At 37.4% G+C, this 17756-nt stretch overlaps 2 protein-coding genes across 12 annotated transcripts in view; one reads left to right on the top strand and one right to left on the bottom strand.

Moving 5' to 3' along the window:
• The first annotated feature begins 923 nt into the window (after positions 1-923).
• On the top strand, positions 924-4611 carry LOC144078135 (pinopsin-like). Of its 5 annotated transcripts, XM_077606383.1 has the most exons (5): positions 924-1098; positions 1672-1841; positions 3016-3341; positions 3854-4081; positions 4125-4611. In XM_077606383.1, the coding sequence occupies exons 2-5, from the start codon at positions 1700-1702 to the stop codon at positions 4377-4379; spliced, it is 951 nt and encodes a 316-aa protein (XP_077462509.1). In that variant the 5' UTR covers positions 924-1098; positions 1672-1699; the 3' UTR covers positions 4380-4611. The 5 variants fall into 5 exon arrangements, with proteins under 5 accessions (XP_077462509.1, XP_077462501.1, XP_077462492.1 ...); XM_077606375.1 differs by lacking the exon at positions 924-1098 and having other exon boundaries at positions 1408-1841; positions 4143-4611; XM_077606366.1 differs by lacking the exon at positions 924-1098 and having other exon boundaries at positions 1408-1841.
• Positions 4612-4869: 258 nt separating this feature from the next.
• lrrfip1b (leucine rich repeat (in FLII) interacting protein 1b) overlaps positions 4870-17756 on the bottom strand; it is a 28247-nt gene continuing 15360 nt past the window's right edge. For 6 of the 7 annotated variants that reach the window (XM_077606305.1, XM_077606318.1, XM_077606311.1 and 3 more), the window contains 12 exons: positions 11398-11433; positions 10892-11017; positions 10345-10515; positions 10095-10187; positions 9805-9897; positions 9501-9593; positions 9187-9322; positions 7322-7371; positions 7075-7192; positions 6918-6997; positions 6408-6512; positions 4870-6144 (listed from right to left, as the gene is read on the bottom strand). In XM_077606305.1, the coding sequence (XP_077462431.1) occupies positions 6034-6144; positions 6408-6512; positions 6918-6997; positions 7075-7192; positions 7322-7371; positions 9187-9322; positions 9501-9593; positions 9805-9897; positions 10095-10187; positions 10345-10515; positions 10892-11017; positions 11398-11433 (1212 nt within the window). In that variant the 3' untranslated portion in view covers positions 4870-6033. The remainder of the gene's footprint in view (positions 6145-6407; positions 6513-6917; positions 6998-7074; positions 7193-7321; positions 7372-9186; positions 9323-9500; positions 9594-9804; positions 9898-10094; positions 10188-10344; positions 10516-10891; positions 11018-11397; positions 11434-17756) is intronic. The other variant, XM_077606354.1, reaches the window with a different exon arrangement.

Below are 17756 nucleotides of genomic sequence, written 5' to 3'. Positions count from 1 at the left end.
GGTTATTTTTATGTAAAAAATACCAATATAGTAAGTTGTTTTATGTAAAAGGACCATGTATAAGGTGTTTATTTTTTCAAAAAAGACAATGTTTAATAGGGATTTTTTCTTTAAAAAAATGACCATAATTAGTAATTATTTTATGTAAAAAAAAGACCAAGTATAATACAGGTTTTATTTGTTCAAAAGAGACCATGTATGAGGCATGTTTTTTCTTTTAAAAATGACCATGTATAATAAGGCACTTTTTTCTTTAAACAATTGACCATATATAAAAAGGCACTTTAAAAAAAAAAATAAAGACCATTTATAAAAAGGCATTTTTTCTTTAAAAAAAGTTACCACGTAGTATAGTATTTTTTTTTTTTTACATAAAAAAGACCATGTATAATAAGGTTTTTATTTGTTAAAAAAATACCATGAATATTCTGAACCACTTTATCCTCATTAGGGTCACAGGGGGTGCTGGAGCCTATCCCACCTGACTCCAGGCCAGAGGCGGGGGACACCCTGAACCGGTGGCCAGCCAATCGCAGGGCACAAGGAGACCGACCTGGATTTGAACCCAGGACGCCAGAGCTGTGAAGCCGACTCACTGACCACTCAACCGGCGTGCCACAGACCATGTATAATAAGGCTTTTTTTTTCTTAAAAAAAGACCATGTATACTGTATAGCCATCGTGTCAAACAGATTCCACTGACGGCCGCAGTGGATCCTGGTCTTTGTTCCAACCGATCCAGTGCCGACAGTTTAATCCAGGGGTGGCCAAGTCCGATCCTCGAGAGACCCTATCCAGTCTGTTTTACATATCCCCCTCCTCTAGCACACCTGAATCAAATGATCAACTCATCAGCAAGCTGTCCAGAAGCTTGATACCGATCCAGATTATTTGATTCAGGTGTGTTGGTGGAAGGAGATATGGAAAACTGACCGGATAGGGTCTCTCGAGGACCGGACTTGGCCACCCCTGCAAATAAGTAGCACCTGACTTGAATCAACTGATTACACTTGCAAAAGGCATCCTCTTGTTCAGTTTGAATGAAAACCTGCACCCACTGCGGTGCTTTGAGGACTGGTTTGACACCCTTGACATATAGTAAGTGCTTTTTTTTAACATAAAAAAGACCATGTATAATAAAACATTTTTTTTCTTTATAAAAATGACTATGTATAATTCATACCTGTCAACCTCTGCCGATAACTGCCCTTATAAATGATTATGATTCCCCTTACAAACCCCCCAAAAACCTTACAAACACCATACGACTCGTATGGACAAGAAATGTAAAGCAGCCTAATAGCCACATCCCACCCGCGGGCCTAGAGTTTGACACAACCGCAGTGTAGGGGGCCTTAAAACGCAGGGGCGTCGCTCATGGAGCCATCAGAAACTATTAGTCCCACATGGAAGGGACGTCATGTGACGCGCCGTAGCTCCAAGCCGAGTCCCCGTCATGTTTTGGGACGGGGCCCAAAACACGAGCCGATCGTCGGGCGCAGATCCCGGCACGGGCAACCCCGGCCCCGGCCCCGGCGGCCACGAGTGGTGGAGCGACGCGCCCCGGGGGCAGCTGACGCGCGGCGGCCACCGAGTGGTGTCTCTCTTCCTGGGCTCCATCATGGTGTTCGGCTTCGTCAACAACCTGCTGGTGCTGGTTCTGTTCTGCAGGTTCAAAACGCTGCGTACGCCCGTCAACATGCTGCTGCTCAACATCAGCGTCAGTGACATGCTGGTGTGCGCGTGCGGGACCACGCTGAGTTTCGCCTCCAGTCTGCGCTACCGCTGGCTCTTCGGACGGATGGGCTGCTTGTGGTACGGCTTCGTCAACTCCTGCTTCGGTGAGTAGCACTTTGGGAATACTACTCCTGACTATCTACTTGTTGGGGAAAGTGCAGAACTTTTGGCAACATTGGCTTTCTCATGAAAATTTGGCACTTACCATCACAAGTCCTGGATTTTCTCAGCATTTCTTGCAGTGGTCAGTTTTTGGTTCTTCCAATGTCAGGGCATAGTTATATCTGCTATTGAAAAAGAATATTATACATTAGATTAAGTATTATTTGGAGTTTAATGGGACCCCCAGTGCCGGCCAAAGCAGTTGCCTAGATTGCCTGATTAAAAAAATACTCATGGGCGGACCGGTGAGTGGTTAGCCTGTCGTCCTCAAAGCTCTGGGATCCTGGGGTCAAATCCAGGTCGGTCCACCTGTGTGGAGTTTGCATGTTCTCCCTGCGTGGGTTTCCTCCGGGCACTCCGGTTTCCTCCCACATTCCAAAAACATGCATGGTAGGCTGATTGGATACTCTAAATTGCCCCTAGGTATGGGTCTGCATGGTTGTCCGTCTCCTTGTGCCTTGCGATCGGCTGGCCACCGGTTCAGAGTGTCCCCTGCCTCTGTCCCGGAGTCAGCTGGGATAGGCTAGAGCACCCCCGTGACCCTAATGAGGATAAAGTGTTTCAGAAAATGAGATAAGATGAGACAATACTCATGCTATACTTCACGAAGATTTTCTAACATTCATTCTTCTTCCATACCGCTTATCCTCGCAAGGGTCACGGGGGGTGCTGGAGCCTATCCCAGCTGACTTGGAGCAAAAGGCACTGGTCGCCCGTCAACCATAGGGCTAACATAGAGACAGACAACCATCCGCACTCACAATCACACCCCACCGAGCGGGAATCAATCCCACGCTTGCCCGTACCAAAGTCATCAAGTGGCTGTCTTCTAACATATGAAGTGTATTTCAATATGTTACAAAATATTAATAAATGTCATCTTACTGTTTTAGCAGCTAGTGCTTTAAAAAAAATTAATGTCTCCCTTCTGTTGCTCTTTTTTAAAATTCTCCGTAGAGCAATTCAACACAATTGATAACAGTTGGACATAATCATTATCATTATATAATGTGAACTGATTCCACATTGAATCTGATCAGTAACATTGTGTTGTTATGGCATCAAACAGTGTTTGAGTTTTAAAATCATTTTTATGTTACGGCAACTATTTCTCAGGAATTGTGTCTCTGGTGTCTCTGGCCCTGCTATCCTACGAGCGATACAGCACCCTCCTGGTGTACAACAAGCGGGCCTTGGACTACAGGAAGCCTCTGCTAGCAGTGTGCGGAGCTTGGCTCTACTCGCTGGCGTGGACTTTGCCCCCCTTGCTGGGATGGAGCAGCTATGGGCTGGAGGGGGCGGGAACCAGCTGCTCCGTGACGTGGACCGAGCCAACGTCTCGCTCGCACTCCTATATCGTTTGTTTGTTCGTCTTCTGCCTGGGTCTCCCCGTCGTTCTCATGGCGTACTGCTACGGTCGCCTCCTTCATGCTGTTAAACAAGTGGGTTGCCAGAGTTGAGTAGGCGATCAGGGCCCACTGAGTCGCAGTAATACCCTATTTACTCGCATATAAGCCGCCCCCTTAAAATGGACTTAAAATTGTTGTATTTTACAATTTCTCGCATGTAAGCCGCTCCGATTCACAATTTTGACATCCATATTCATGGTTTTAATAGGGAGTACAAATGTGTTACTGTGAAGGGAAAATCTTAAGAAAAATCATCGCACATGGAATTTCTGAGATACTGTATGAATGAAAAGCACTCTTTTAGGGTGAATATCATAAGGAATTAATTCATCCAGTAATGTAAAGTTTTCTTACTGCGAAACAGAAAATAACCAACAAATAGTAAATGTTACTTTGCCGACATCTACCAGTGAAAAACAGTATAGCAAGTTGTGCGCAAATAAGCCGTACCCTTGATTCAGTCATCATTTTTTTAGTTACAAATACGGCTTATATGCGAGAAAATACAGTAAGTCTTTCGGCAGTAACATTGCTTCTGTGGTCAGGTGGGTCGAATTCGAAGGACGAGGCAGCGCGAGTTCCACATCCTGTTCATGGTCGTCATCACAGTGGTTTGCTTCCTCGTCTGCTGGATGCCGTACGGCGTCGTGGCCATGATGGCCACATTTGGTCAGCCGGGCCTCATCAGCCCTGTGGCGAGCGTGGTGCCGTCCATCCTGGCCAAGAGCAGCACCGTGGTCAACCCGGTCATCTACATCCTGATGAACAAGCAGGTGAGGCAACTCTAGCGAAATCTGCGCTACTTCAATCATGCAGCATTCCTCTTCCCGTCAGTTCCACCGCTGCTTCCTGATCCTCTTCCACTGCCGGCACCAGCTGACAGAGAACGTACAGTTTGCGGCGTCCAAAACCACTATGGTCCAACTTAACCGTCTGGCGACGGGCAGCGGTCCCAATGCCTCCGACAACGCCGTTCAGGCGGTGGTCAAATCCGTTGACGAGGAGGGCCCCAGCGCCACTCTCTCAGATAAAACAAAAGCACCTGCGATGTTGCTTCCTGAGATCTCTTAGTGAGGTCTCGCCAGGTTTACGATTGACAGGAGCATTTAAGAAACGCCACCATGGATATTTTACATCAACTGGCGGTATACTAATTCCTTGCCACCATCCCGACATGGATGGTGGCAAAGAATTAGTATACCGCCATTTGATGGAAAATATTGGTCTCAACAAAAGTAATTTACATGTAAATTTTACCTGATTTTGTTGTTGAAAGTGAATTAAAGGTCGTTTTCATGTTTAATCCTTTAGAGTTACATATAACAGCACCCCCTTGATCAATACCCACATTTTTATACACCCTACCATACCCTTTCATTGAAATAACATTGTGGGCCTTGCCAAATGATATTTGCGAGAAAATGAAGCACATACAAGCCCTGTTTTGAGCACTTCTGCTTCACATTTATCGAGACGGTGACAACAATTTAATATTGTTGATGCAAGTCCCGTTGATTTCCACACACAGCAGCAAATCAAGATGCCATGGAGCTTCTCCAAATCGAAGTGCCTAGTATTTATTTGACATCCAACTCAATGTTCATCTACAATGTGCTTTCCTTGCTAGAGAGACAATTTAGTAAGCATGTAGAATGAGTGCATCTTAGTAGGAAAGTTTTTCCACCAATTTTTCGATTTCTGTGCACTAATAAGATGATTATTCTTTGTTAACATCTGCACGGTAATAGTAGTCATTAGTAAAGCAGGTTCTATATGCGTCAGACGTAGTTGTTCTGCCAGTTTGCAGGAATGGCATGCAATTGTTAAAAAAAGAAAAAAAGTAAGACAGTCATCCAACCCGTGCCATGTTTGTGAGTTTCATACAGTAAGGCAAAAGTGAAAAATGTCATTGGTTCAATTAGAGTGCTAAACTGTCCCAAAATACGGCCCATGCAGCCTGCTGTCCAATTTTTATTGGCTTGCAGCAAATTATGAAAATATAATTGAATATGGCCAGCACAAGAAGCTAAAACTTAGCCTACATTCTATTGCACATTCCAGTTTTAACACTAAACTTAAACAAGGAAAAGCTCAGGGGTAAATATATAGATAAAATATATTCATGCATTCGTTTTCTGTGCCGCTTATGTCACAGGGGTGCTGGAGCCTATCCCAGCAGACAACAGGCAGTAGGGAGAGTACACCCTGAATTGGTTGCCAGCCAATTGCAGGGCATAATGAGGCAAAGACAACCAATCACTCTCATCTAGGTCCTTTCGTTCTCTGATATCGTTATCAGTAAGATAGTCATTTTACTAGTGTGCTAAATTGTCCCGTGTACCCGTAAAAATAAAGCGCTTTTCTCGTGTATACTTTAAACTGATATTGAGTAAATGCTCAAACAAATTTCTACACAAACTAATGTCGGAGTTGATGAGGCAGATGTTCCTTTTCGTCACCTGTCAGAGCAGGTGGGTGGAGTACCAAGACAGCATTACACATTCCAGAGAGTCCCATATTACCCGGACGCACAACGCCCAGACAAACCGGCCTGTGTGGAGGATGAACTCAAGCGTCGATTACCCATCAGAACTGACTATGAGTCAGGTTGCAGCAGAAAAAGATTCCACGAGGTATTAAACCCAGAAAGCTGTTCGGGAGTCATATTCCACGAACATTGGAGTCCTTCCCGGAGTGAGGGGGCCTCCTTATGAGTAAATAGGGGTCACTGCTGGTTCTGCAGAATATTGCGGGTGGCCTTCAATTTCTCCAGCCGTTTGGCGAGGAGACCGTTGGTGTCCTCGAGTTCCTGAATCCGGTCCAGGGAAGAGCGTAACTGCGTACACCAAAAAGAACACCATTTTGTAGAGACAGTATATATACTAAAATAAAGAAGTTGTCAAAAACCACACACCCTAAACAAAAAAAAATGTTCTGAAGTGCTGATATTTGCAACATACTTGAGCTATAGTGGGTCACTGTGACGATGGCTTAATATTTGCATTAAGATTAAAAAAAAATCTACTTTAACGTACAAGAGGAATATTTATATTTGCTCAAGACAGAACTTATGATTTTACAATGATTGAAGGAAAGTACTTGTCTCTGTAGTTTTCTCTTCTCAACCTTCAGCTCGTCCTCGACCAGCTCCGCCGTCTCCGACGCTGTCCTGTATCGAGTCACCTGACCTTCCAATCGGATGACCTGGACGATGCAAGACACAACGGTAAAGAAAGGTAATGCTACAGTCAGCTTAAATGTAATCCTGACATTCTTTTGAGGTCTAATTTTATAGCATCAATAAAACGCAAACATTTATTATACTACCTCGAGATTTGCTGTCTATTCTTAAAGTGACCCATAATACAAAATTAAAATGAAACTTTTTTTGTTAAGTTGCTGAGGCTCCTCAAAATTGACCAGCATTTACTAAAATGGACTTCAGACTCCAAACAGTAATGAACAATATATACTAGAATTGTATTTTTTTGAAAGGGTGATGTGCCAAGGGAAAATAATAGTACATGGAATTACCACTGTGTAAAGAATAAAATGGTTAATTAATTTGAATTGGTGAGAAAGCAAAAAATGAAAAGGCAAACAACATACGCTCTGTTCTAAAGTGGTAACTTCTTGTTCTGATTTCACCAGCTTGAACTTCAGATCGCTCATTTGTCTGTTTGCGTCTCCTAAGAACAAAAAAAAGTACAATGGCTGAGTCGATCAAGAAGAAGACCGGAAGAGGGAGAAAAAGAAGAGGGCTCACTCTGGGCGTCCAATGTATAAGAATCCGTGCCATTTTCTAGACGATCTTCATCAGGATTCCGACTCCCATCAGGTCTATTTCTTTGCCCCACAAGTAGTTGCTTCTTGAGCATTCTGACCTAAAGCCACGACACGTTTAAAAAAAACATTTGTGCAGGTTGCTTATTCGTCTCCATGTGGAAACTGTTCAGATGCACTTTTTTTGAAGTGCTTGCATGATTGTTGATTTTATGTAGGTTGACTCTCACCTGGTCCTGGAAATGCTCTCTTTCTTCAATTAGCTTCTTTAGCCGCTGCTCTGGAAGATGAGAAGTGAAAACATAGTCAAAAACAGTACCTGTACCTGCTAATATATTCATTTGTTACATGATTAACTCATTGTCTCCCATTGACAGCAATAGACATTTTATTCATTTGACCACTCGCTAGCAGTTCAAATGGATTGAACATCTATTACTGTCAGTGGAAATAAAACATGATCAAGCAGATTGCATCGCAAGCCATATCAATCAAAACTAATTCTAAAAATTGCAATACATTGATCATTTGTGCAAAAAAATTATTGAGGGTTTGATTTAGAAATTGTAAATCAGAAATTGTTAGATAATTGTGTATTAGTAGACACGGACGGTAAGGCCATTTTTACAATTTCTTACCCATTCAAAAGACTGTGACATCACTGTAGAGAAACCATATTACAAAGCAGCAAACATGGTGTGATCGGGGCAGAAAATATTTTGAGCACAACTTAACTGAAATAATTTCTTCCCATAAAAGAAAGAATGAACACAATACAAACTCACAAAATCAGATTCCCTCCCATAAGGTATGTGAGTGGACTTTATTTATATAGCCCCTTTCACAGACAAGTTACAAGGAGCTTTATAATGATGAAACAGCTAAACGAATGATAGTAAAAACATGAATACTGCCAAAAAGGAGATTACTCACTGTAACACGCCTTTTTAAATTGAATTTGAAATTTCGAGACAATTCTAAAAAAAAGATACACAACAATAAGTGGTAGATAAGGGAATTAAACATCGACGCTAAAATTACACCAAAGGTGATAAGCTAAATAATTTAGGATTTTGCATGCTTGAGCATGTTTCCACAATATTTCCCAATGATTAGACTGAGGTCTGATTCCTGCAGTTTTGCAGATGATTACATCTCTATCTGCTCATGGGCCTCCTCACAACTGTCCATGTCTGCCAATGAAGGCTCCTGGATTGCCTTTGTATTTGGTTGCTCCTCAAATCGCTTTCCTTCTGGGAGTTTCAGCAGCATCCATTCCGGAGCTACCATGGCTTTGACTTCCTCAAAAAACCTTCTGAACGTATAATTTTGACTGACAGTAGCGGGGGTCGCAGATGATGATGGATTATTTGTGAGTAAGTCTTCAAGAGATGACGTGTTATCTGAAAAAACAGACTCCACTGAAGTTAAGTCAGTCATCTTGGGATGATCTGCTTCTTTAGGAGTTATTTCACATATCTCAGAAACATGCGAGATGGGAGGATGTCTTAAACAGCTTTCGTGCTGATATTCGGACAATGGGGATTCGTTTTGTGAGTCTGCAGATGCTTTGACTTTAGGTTTAAAAGTCAATTCATGTCCAGAATTGAGTTTCACGGCCTGTTTCGTGACTGGACATTTCAAGGGCACGCGGGCCTGTCGGCTCGTGATTGAACCATGTACGTTCTGGAAGCTGATGGACTGTGGAGGAGAACTTTTTTGACAATGGCAGGGTGTCATGTTGCCTGCAAGACCACCAAGGACACAATGGAACAAACAGCACAGACAATTATTCCACCATGGAGAGCGTGGAATTCATCGCAGGGCAATTGTAGACAAACAACCATTCAGACACACTCATACCTAGTGGCAATTTAGAGTCTTCAACCAGCCTACTCTGCATGTTTTTGGAATGTCGCGGGAAACCGGAGTACCCGGAGAAAACCCACGCAATCCCAAGGAAACCATGCAAATGCCACACAATGAGTGTGGAATTTCACGACCACACTTTTATTGTTGTTTGGCCATCCCTGTTTTACTATATTGACTGAATCAAAGACAGGTGATACGACATGTTTTCTGGCAGGATCCTTACCCAGCATGCTCTCTCTGCTTCCTGGAGCTTCCTTTGTCAACCGGGAAGCAAAGCTGTTGTCCAATTCATCCTGAGGCTCTTCCAAACTCAGGCCCCCATTTGTTGCGACTTCAGGAGTAACGACATCCCCGTATTTCTGATTTAGAGATATTAAACAAAAATCATAATAAGTGATGGCTCACCGACCAGCATTCACCAAATTGGGCGACCTAATTTAAAAAAAAACCAACAACAACAACCAAAGGCAACAAAAACTTCTTATGAGATGCCATGCCACGTGATTCGGCGAATCCACCACGTAACTACTTAAGTACCTTGAGAACATCCCGGAGTCTGAACACCTCAACACTGAGTTGGTCGCGCTCGATCTGAATGATGTCAGAGATTTCCTTCTGACGCTCTAATGCCTGACAGGGACCAAGGAAGGATGACCAGTTGGGAGCAAAGTGGCATAGCAGGAGCAAGAAGAAAAAGTGGGTCAAGAAAGGTTAATGGATAAGCAGCAATATTAGTGTGACATTTAGTGGAATCCAAATCTGCATTTTTGTTGTTGTTGTTATCTCGATTTACTTTTGTCGAATGTTTTTCGCAATGTTTTGCCGCTTGATTACGTCATACCGCAATCTTCTTTTCCTTCCACTGCAGAGCTTCCTGTAAGTCAGACACCTCCTGAGAGTAAGCGTGTGTTTGTGCTCGTAACTGTGACACCTCCTGGGTGTGCAGGGAAGGAATAGAGAAAGAAGAAAAGAGAAAAGCAAAGTCTTTGTTGTTAAAAGCTCATTAAAAGGTGGTCAGTTTTCCCATAGAAGATGCTCTTCTTGCCGAGGTCACAAAGAAGCAGAACGTGAGAAGCACTCCGCTTTGCCCATTTTGTGTGAGTGTGTGTGTGTGTTTAGTGTTGAACTAACCATCAGTAGTTCTTCACTACGTTTCATAGTGTCTTCCATCTTTTTAAACTGGAACTGAAGGACTATGTGACAGTCTCGTTCACGCTCGTATGCCTGCAAACGTAGCCGGAATACACTGAAGTGAGAATCCATTAGAAAAATGAAAAGGACATAGCTACAAGAGTGCACACTCATTCTTTGAGTGAGTACTTCTCCATCAGTGTTAGAAACATTCAAACCATTCAATCTGACATCCCATCGACCTAATGACCTTGGTGCACTCGTCAGAGTGCCGTCGCGCCTCCCAGAGCAGCTCCTCCATGTCGCTCAGTTCCTCCCGAAGCGTTTCCACCTGATACATTAACGTTGACTTATCGTTGTGCAGCTGAGCATTTGAAACCATGGCTCTGCGATACTTTTCCTCTGCCTCTGCCACAGAGCCCTGAGACGACATAGAAACAATGTCAAACATTTAAAATATACGAGTACTGAAAGGAGACACAGCTGGCTTCAAAGCGAGCAAAACATCTTTTTCATTTTTTGTCCACTTTCATCTGACGATACTTTCAAAGTAAACATAACTCTGAAAAGAGCTAAGAATTGGAATATCCAGTATGCGGTATATGAAATCGCCACAAACGACAGAAATGTGTCCACATTTAGGAAATATAAGAATACTTGCAGGTATAGTCTTTATCTGCTGCAAGAACAACTATTACAGTTTCATTGCAAATAAAAAGAGGATTTAACTGATATTACACATCTATGTCAAATCAAATTTCTTGATCAACAATGAGGAACTGTTGAAATGTTGGTACCTTCATCTCCCTCATCGACGCCTCCATCTCGATGGAGACCGAGGTGTCACAGCTTCCCCTACGAGAAGAGCCCCCCCCTGGTGAAGATAGATTGGCTGAAGAAAGGTTCAGTACTGTCCTAGGGCCCTGAGAATGGTGGAAAAGGGTCAATGCAATTCAATAAATTATTCCCAGCGAAAAACCAGGACTACTGCAGAAATATTTTTCATGAAAAATATTTCCGCAGTAGTCCCCCGTTTTTCGTGGTGTACCCAAAAACTGGGAAAACGCAAAAACCGCAAAACATGAAAAATTGCGAAAAACGAAGGAACACTAAAAAATATATCCGCAGTAGTCCACCGTTTTTCGCAGTGTGCCGCAAAAACCGCGAAACGCGAAAAACGGGGGAATACTGTGAAAAATATTTCCGCAATAGTCCCCCGTTTTTCGCGGTGTACCGCAAATACCGCTAAAATTATGTGATCGTGCCTGATTTCTGATTAGGTACTGTTCTCAGGTTGACTTACTTTTTCCAGAAAATCTCTGTCCAGTCTCTCTTCCACCTAAGCACACAAAGACAGGCCATGGAAATGAGGTTCCACGTCAAAGTTGCTGATTTACTGGCACAATTAATAAACAATGAGCATGCGGAGAGACAAGACTCTAAAGTTTTAGTCTAAACCAGGGGTAGGGAACCTATGGCTCGGGAGCCACATGTGGCTCTTTTGATGGGTGCATCTGGCTCTTTGCTAACCTGTGAGCTAAAATATGGAAATCGCTGGTGACCGAACTGAGATATTACATCTCGGACTGCTTTAATCTTCATTTTTTTTTTGGCAGTAGACTCTTCTGGAATGCATCCTCTCAATGATTAGCAACAGTATAAGAATCTTTGAAAAATATTCAGTTTTTTTCCACTTTTAAAGTGGTGAAATTACAAAAAAAAAATTGAAAAGGCACTCGTTTACATGTACTATATGTTTTGACGAAAGTTTGGCGACACTCTTTTTCCTTGTCGACGATAATGTCAAATATTTATTCATCTTATTAGACGTGCTTCATAACTGAGCAAAGAATACCCCGAGATTTGGTACAAACGTAAAGCTGCCATGCAAAATGACTTGAATGGCTGGACATCGTAAGGCTTTTTCTTTAAAAAAAAGTGGTCTATGTAAAGTAAAGCTTTTATTTGTTTAAAAAATAAATACTATGTATATATAGTCAGGCTTTTTTCTTTAAAAATGACCATGTATATTAAGGGTTTTTATTAAAAAATGACCATGTATAGTAAGGCTTTTTTATTTAAAAAAAAACGACCATGTACAGTAAAGCGTTTTTCTTAAAAGACGACATAGTATAGTAAGGCTTTTTTTCTTAAAAAATGACATAGTATTGTAAGGCTTTTTTCTTTAAAAAAAACGACATAGTATTGTAAGGCTTTTTTTCGTAAAAAACGACATAGTATAGTAAGGCTTTTTTCTTAAAAAACAACATAGTATAGGCTTTTTTCTTTAAAGACGACATAGTATAGTAAGGCTTATTTTCTTTAAAAACAACACAGTATAGTAAGGCTTTTTTGTCTTTAAAAACGACATAGTATAGTAAGGCTTTTTATTTACAAAAAAGACCATGTATAGTAAGGCTTTTTTCTTTAAAAATGACCATGTATAGTAAGGCTTTTTTGTTTAAAAAAGACCATGTATAGTAAGGCTTTTTTTCTTAAAAAATGACATAGTATTGTAAGGCTTTTTTCTTTAAAAAAACGACATAGTATTGTAAGGCTTTTTTTCGTAAAAAACGACATAGTATAGTAAGGCTTTTTTCTTAAAAAACAACATAGTATAGGCTTTTTTCTTTAAAGACGACATAGTATAGTAAGGCTTATTTTCTTTAAAAACAACACAGTATAGTAAGGCTTTTTTGTCTTTAAAAACGACATAGTATAGTAAGGCTTTTTATTTACAAAAAAGACCATGTATAGTAAGGCTTTTTTCTTAAAAAATGACCATGTATAGTAAGGCTTTTTTGTTTAAAAAAGACCATGTATAGTAAGGCTTTTTTTCTTAAAAAACGACATAGTATAGTAAGGCTTTTTTTCTTAAAAAATGACATAGTATTGTAAGGCTTTTTTCTTTAAAAAAACGACATAGTATTGTAAGGCTTTTTTTTCGTAAAAAACGACATAGTATAGTAAGGCTTTTTTCTTAAAAAACAACATAGTATAGGCTTTTTTCTTTAAAGACGACATAGTATAGTAAGGCTTATTTTCTTTAAAAACGACACAGTATAGTAAGGCTTTTTTGTCTTTAAAAACGACATAGTATAGTAAGGCTTTTTATTTACAAAAAAGACCATGTATAGTAAGGCTTTTTTCTTAAAAAATGACCATGTATAGTAAGGCTTTTTTGTTTAAAAAAGACCATGTATAGTAAGGCTTTTTTTCTTAAAAAACGACATAGTATAGTAAGGCTTTTTTTCGTAAAAAACGACATAGTATAGTAAGGCTTTTTTCTTAAAAAACAACATAGTATAGGCTTTTTTCTTTAAAGACGACATAGTATAGTAAGGCTTATTTTCTTTAAAAACGACACAGTATAGTAAGGCTTTTTTGTCTTTAAAAACGACATAGTATAGTAAGGCTTTTTATTTACAAAAAAGACCATGTATAGTAAGGCTTTTTTCTTAAAAAATGACCATGTATAGTAAGGCTTTTTTGTTTAAAAAAGACCATGTATAGTAAGGCTTTTTTTCTTAAAAAAACGACTTAGTATAGTAAGGCTTTTTTTCTTAAAAAATGACATAGTATTGTAAGGCTTTTTTCTTTAAAAAAACGACATAGTATTGTAAGGCTTTTTTTCGTAAAAAACGACATAGTATAGTAAGGCTTTTTTCTTAAAAAACAACATAGTATAGGCTTTTTTCTTTAAAGACGACATAGTATAGTAAGGGTTATTTTCTTTAAAAACAACACAGTATAGTAAGGCTTTTTTGTCTTTAAAAACGACATAGTATAGTAAGGCTTTTTATTTACAAAAAAGACCATGTATAGTAAGTCTTTTTTCTTAAAAAATGACCATGTATAGTAAGGCTTTTTTGTTTAAAAAAGACCATGTATAGTAAGGCTTTTTTTCTTAAAAAACGACATAGTATAGTAAGGCTTTTTTTCTTAAAAAATGACATAGTATTGTAAGGCTTTTTTCTTTAAAAAAAACGACATAGTATTGTAAGGCTTTTTTTCGTAAAAAACGACATAGTATAGTAAGGCTTTTTTCTTAAAAAACAACATAGTATAGGCTTTTTTCTTTAAAGACGACATAGTATAGTAAGGCTTATTTTCTTTAAAAACAACACAGTATAGTAAGGCTTTTTTGTCTTTAAAAACGACATAGTATAGTAAGGCTTTTTATTTACAAAAAAGACCATGTATAGTAAGTCTTTTTTCTTAAAAAATGACCATGTATAGTAAGGCTTTTTTGTTTAAAAAAGACCATGTATAGTAAGGCTTTTTTTCTTAAAAAACGACATAGTATAGTAAGGCTTTTTTTCTTAAAAAATGACATAGTATTGTAAGGCTTTTTTCTTTAAAAAAACGACATAGTATTGTAAGGCTTTTTTTCGTAAAAAACGACATAGTATAGTAAGGCTTTTTTCTTAAAAAACAACATAGTATAGGCTTTTTTCTTTAAAGACGACATAGTATAGTAAGGCTTATTTTCTTTAAAAACAACACAGTATAGTAAGGCTTTTTTGTCTTTAAAAACGACATAGTATAGTAAGGCTTTTTATTTACAAAAAAGACCATGTATAGTCAGGCTTTTTTCTTAAAAAACGACATAGTATAGTAAGGCTTTTTTTCTTAAAAAATGACATAGTATTGTAAGGCTTTTTTCTTTAAAAAAACAACATAGTATTGTAAGGCTTTTTTTTTGTAAAAAACGACATAGTATAGTAAGGCTTTTTTCTTAAAAAACAACATAGTATAGGCTTTTTTCTTTAAAGACGACATAGTATAGTAAGGCTTATTTTCTTTAAAAACAACACAGTATAGTAAGGCTTTTTTGTCTTTAAAAACGACATAGTATAGTAAGGCTTTTTATTTACAAAAAAGACCATGTATAGTAAGGCTTTTTTCTTAAAAAACGACATAGTATAGTAAGGCTTTTTTTCTTAAAAAATGACATAGTATTGTAAGGCTTTTTTCTTTAAAAAAACAACATAGTATTGTAAGGCTTTTTTTTTGTAAAAAACGACATAGTATAGTAAGGCTTTTTTCTTAAAAAACAACATAGTATAGGCTTTTTTCTTTAAAGACGACATAGTATAGTAAGGCTTATTTTCTTTAAAAACGACACAGTATAGTAAGGCTTTTTTGTCTTTAAAAACGACATAGTATAGTAAGGCTTTTTATTTACAAAAAAGACCATGTATAGTAAGTCTTTTTTCTTAAAAAATGACCATGTATAGTAAGGCTTTTTTGTTTAAAAAAGACCATGTATAGTAAGGCTTTTTTTCTTAAAAAACGACATAGTATAGTAAGGCTTTTTTCTTTAAAAAAACGACATAGTATTGTAAGGCTTTTTTTCGTAAAAAACGACATAGTATAGTAAGGCTTTTTTCTTAAAAAACAACATAGTATAGGCTTTTTTCTTTAAAGACGACATAGTATAGTAAGGGTTATTTTCTTTAAAAACAACACAGTATAGTAAGGCTTTTTTGTCTTTAAAAACGACATAGTATAGTAAGGCTTTTTATTTACAAAAAAGACCATGTATAGTAAGTCTTTTTTCTTAAAAAATGACCATGTATAGTAAGGCTTTTTTGTTTAAAAAAGACCATGTATAGTAAGGCTTTTTTTCTTAAAAAACGACATAGTATAGTAAGGCTTTTTTTCTTAAAAAATGACATAGTATTGTAAGGCTTTTTTCTTTAAAAAAAACGACATAGTATTGTAAGGCTTTTTTTCGTAAAAAACGACATAGTATAGTAAGGCTTTTTTCTTAAAAAACAACATAGTATAGGCTTTTTTCTTTAAAGACGACATAGTATAGTAAGGCTTATTTTCTTTAAAAACAACACAGTATAGTAAGGCTTTTTTGTCTTTAAAAACGACATAGTATAGTAAGGCTTTTTATTTACAAAAAAGACCATGTATAGTAAGTCTTTTTTCTTAAAAAATGACCATGTATAGTAAGGCTTTTTTGTTTAAAAAAGACCATGTATAGTAAGGCTTTTTTTCTTAAAAAATGACAGTATTGTAAGGCTTTTTTCTTTAAAAAAACGACATAGTATTGTAAGGCTTTTTTTCGTAAAAAACGACATAGTATAGTAAGGCTTTTTTCTTAAAAAACAACATAGTATAGGCTTTTTTCTTTAAAGACGACATAGTATAGTAAGGCTTATTTTCTTTAAAAACAACACAGTATAGTAAGGCTTTTTTGTCTTTAAAAACGACATAGTATAGTAAGGCTTTTTATTTACAAAAAAGACCATGTATAGTAAGGCTTTTTTCTTAAAAAATGACCATGTATAGTAAGGCTTTTTTGTTTAAAAAAGACCATGTATAGTAAGGCTTTTTTTCTTAAAAAACGACATAGTATAGTAAGGCTTTTTTTCTTAAAAAATGACATAGTATTGTAAGGCTTTTTTCTTTAAAAAAACGACATAGTATTGTAAGGCTTTTTTTTCGTAAAAAACGACATAGTATAGTAAGGCTTTTTTCTTAAAAAACAACATAGTATAGGCTTTTTTCTTTAAAGACGACATAGTATAGTAAGGCTTATTTTCTTTAAAAACGACACAGTATAGTAAGGCTTTTTTGTCTTTAAAAACGACATAGTATAGTAAGGCTTTTTATTTACAAAAAAGACCATGTATAGTAAGGCTTTTTTCTTAAAAAATGACCATGTATAGTAAGGCTTTTTTGTTTAAAAAAGACCATGTATAGTAAGGCTTTTTTTCTTAAAAAACGACATAGTATAGTAAGGCTTTTTTTCGTAAAAAACGACATAGTATAGTAAGGCTTTTTTCTTAAAAAACAACATAGTATAGGCTTTTTTCTTTAAAGACGACATAGTATAGTAAGGCTTATTTTCTTTAAAAACGACACAGTATAGTAAGGCTTTTTTGTCTTTAAAAACGACATAGTATAGTAAGGCTTTTTATTTACAAAAAAGACCATGTATAGTAAGGCTTTTTTCTTAAAAAATGACCATGTATAGTAAGGCTTTTTTGTTTAAAAAAGACCATGTATAGTAAGGCTTTTTTTCTTAAAAAAACGACTTAGTATAGTAAGGCTTTTTTTCTTAAAAAATGACATAGTATTGTAAGGCTTTTTTCTTTAAAAAAACGACATAGTATTGTAAGGCTTTTTTTCGTAAAAAACGACATAGTATAGTAAGGCTTTTTTCTTAAAAAACAACATAGTATAGGCTTTTTTCTTTAAAGACGACATAGTATAGTAAGGGTTATTTTCTTTAAAAACAACACAGTATAGTAAGGCTTTTTTGTCTTTAAAAACGACATAGTATAGTAAGGCTTTTTATTTACAAAAAAGACCATGTATAGTAAGTCTTTTTTCTTAAAAAATGACCATGTATAGTAAGGCTTTTTTGTTTAAAAAAGACCATGTATAGTAAGGCTTTTTTTCTTAAAAAACGACATAGTATAGTAAGGCTTTTTTTCTTAAAAAATGACATAGTATTGTAAGGCTTTTTTCTTTAAAAAAAACGACATAGTATTGTAAGGCTTTTTTTCGTAAAAAACGACATAGTATAGTAAGGCTTTTTTCTTAAAAAACAACATAGTATAGGCTTTTTTCTTTAAAGACGACATAGTATAGTAAGGCTTATTTTCTTTAAAAACAACACAGTATAGTAAGGCTTTTTTG

Source organism: Stigmatopora argus, chromosome 1 (assembly GCF_051989625.1).
Source record: "Stigmatopora argus isolate UIUO_Sarg chromosome 1, RoL_Sarg_1.0, whole genome shotgun sequence".
In the NCBI taxonomy this organism is placed as follows: domain Eukaryota; kingdom Metazoa; phylum Chordata; class Actinopteri; order Syngnathiformes; family Syngnathidae; genus Stigmatopora; species Stigmatopora argus.
The sequence above is the reverse complement of the archived record's forward strand: the minus strand, read 5'-3'. Positions and strand labels throughout refer to the sequence as shown.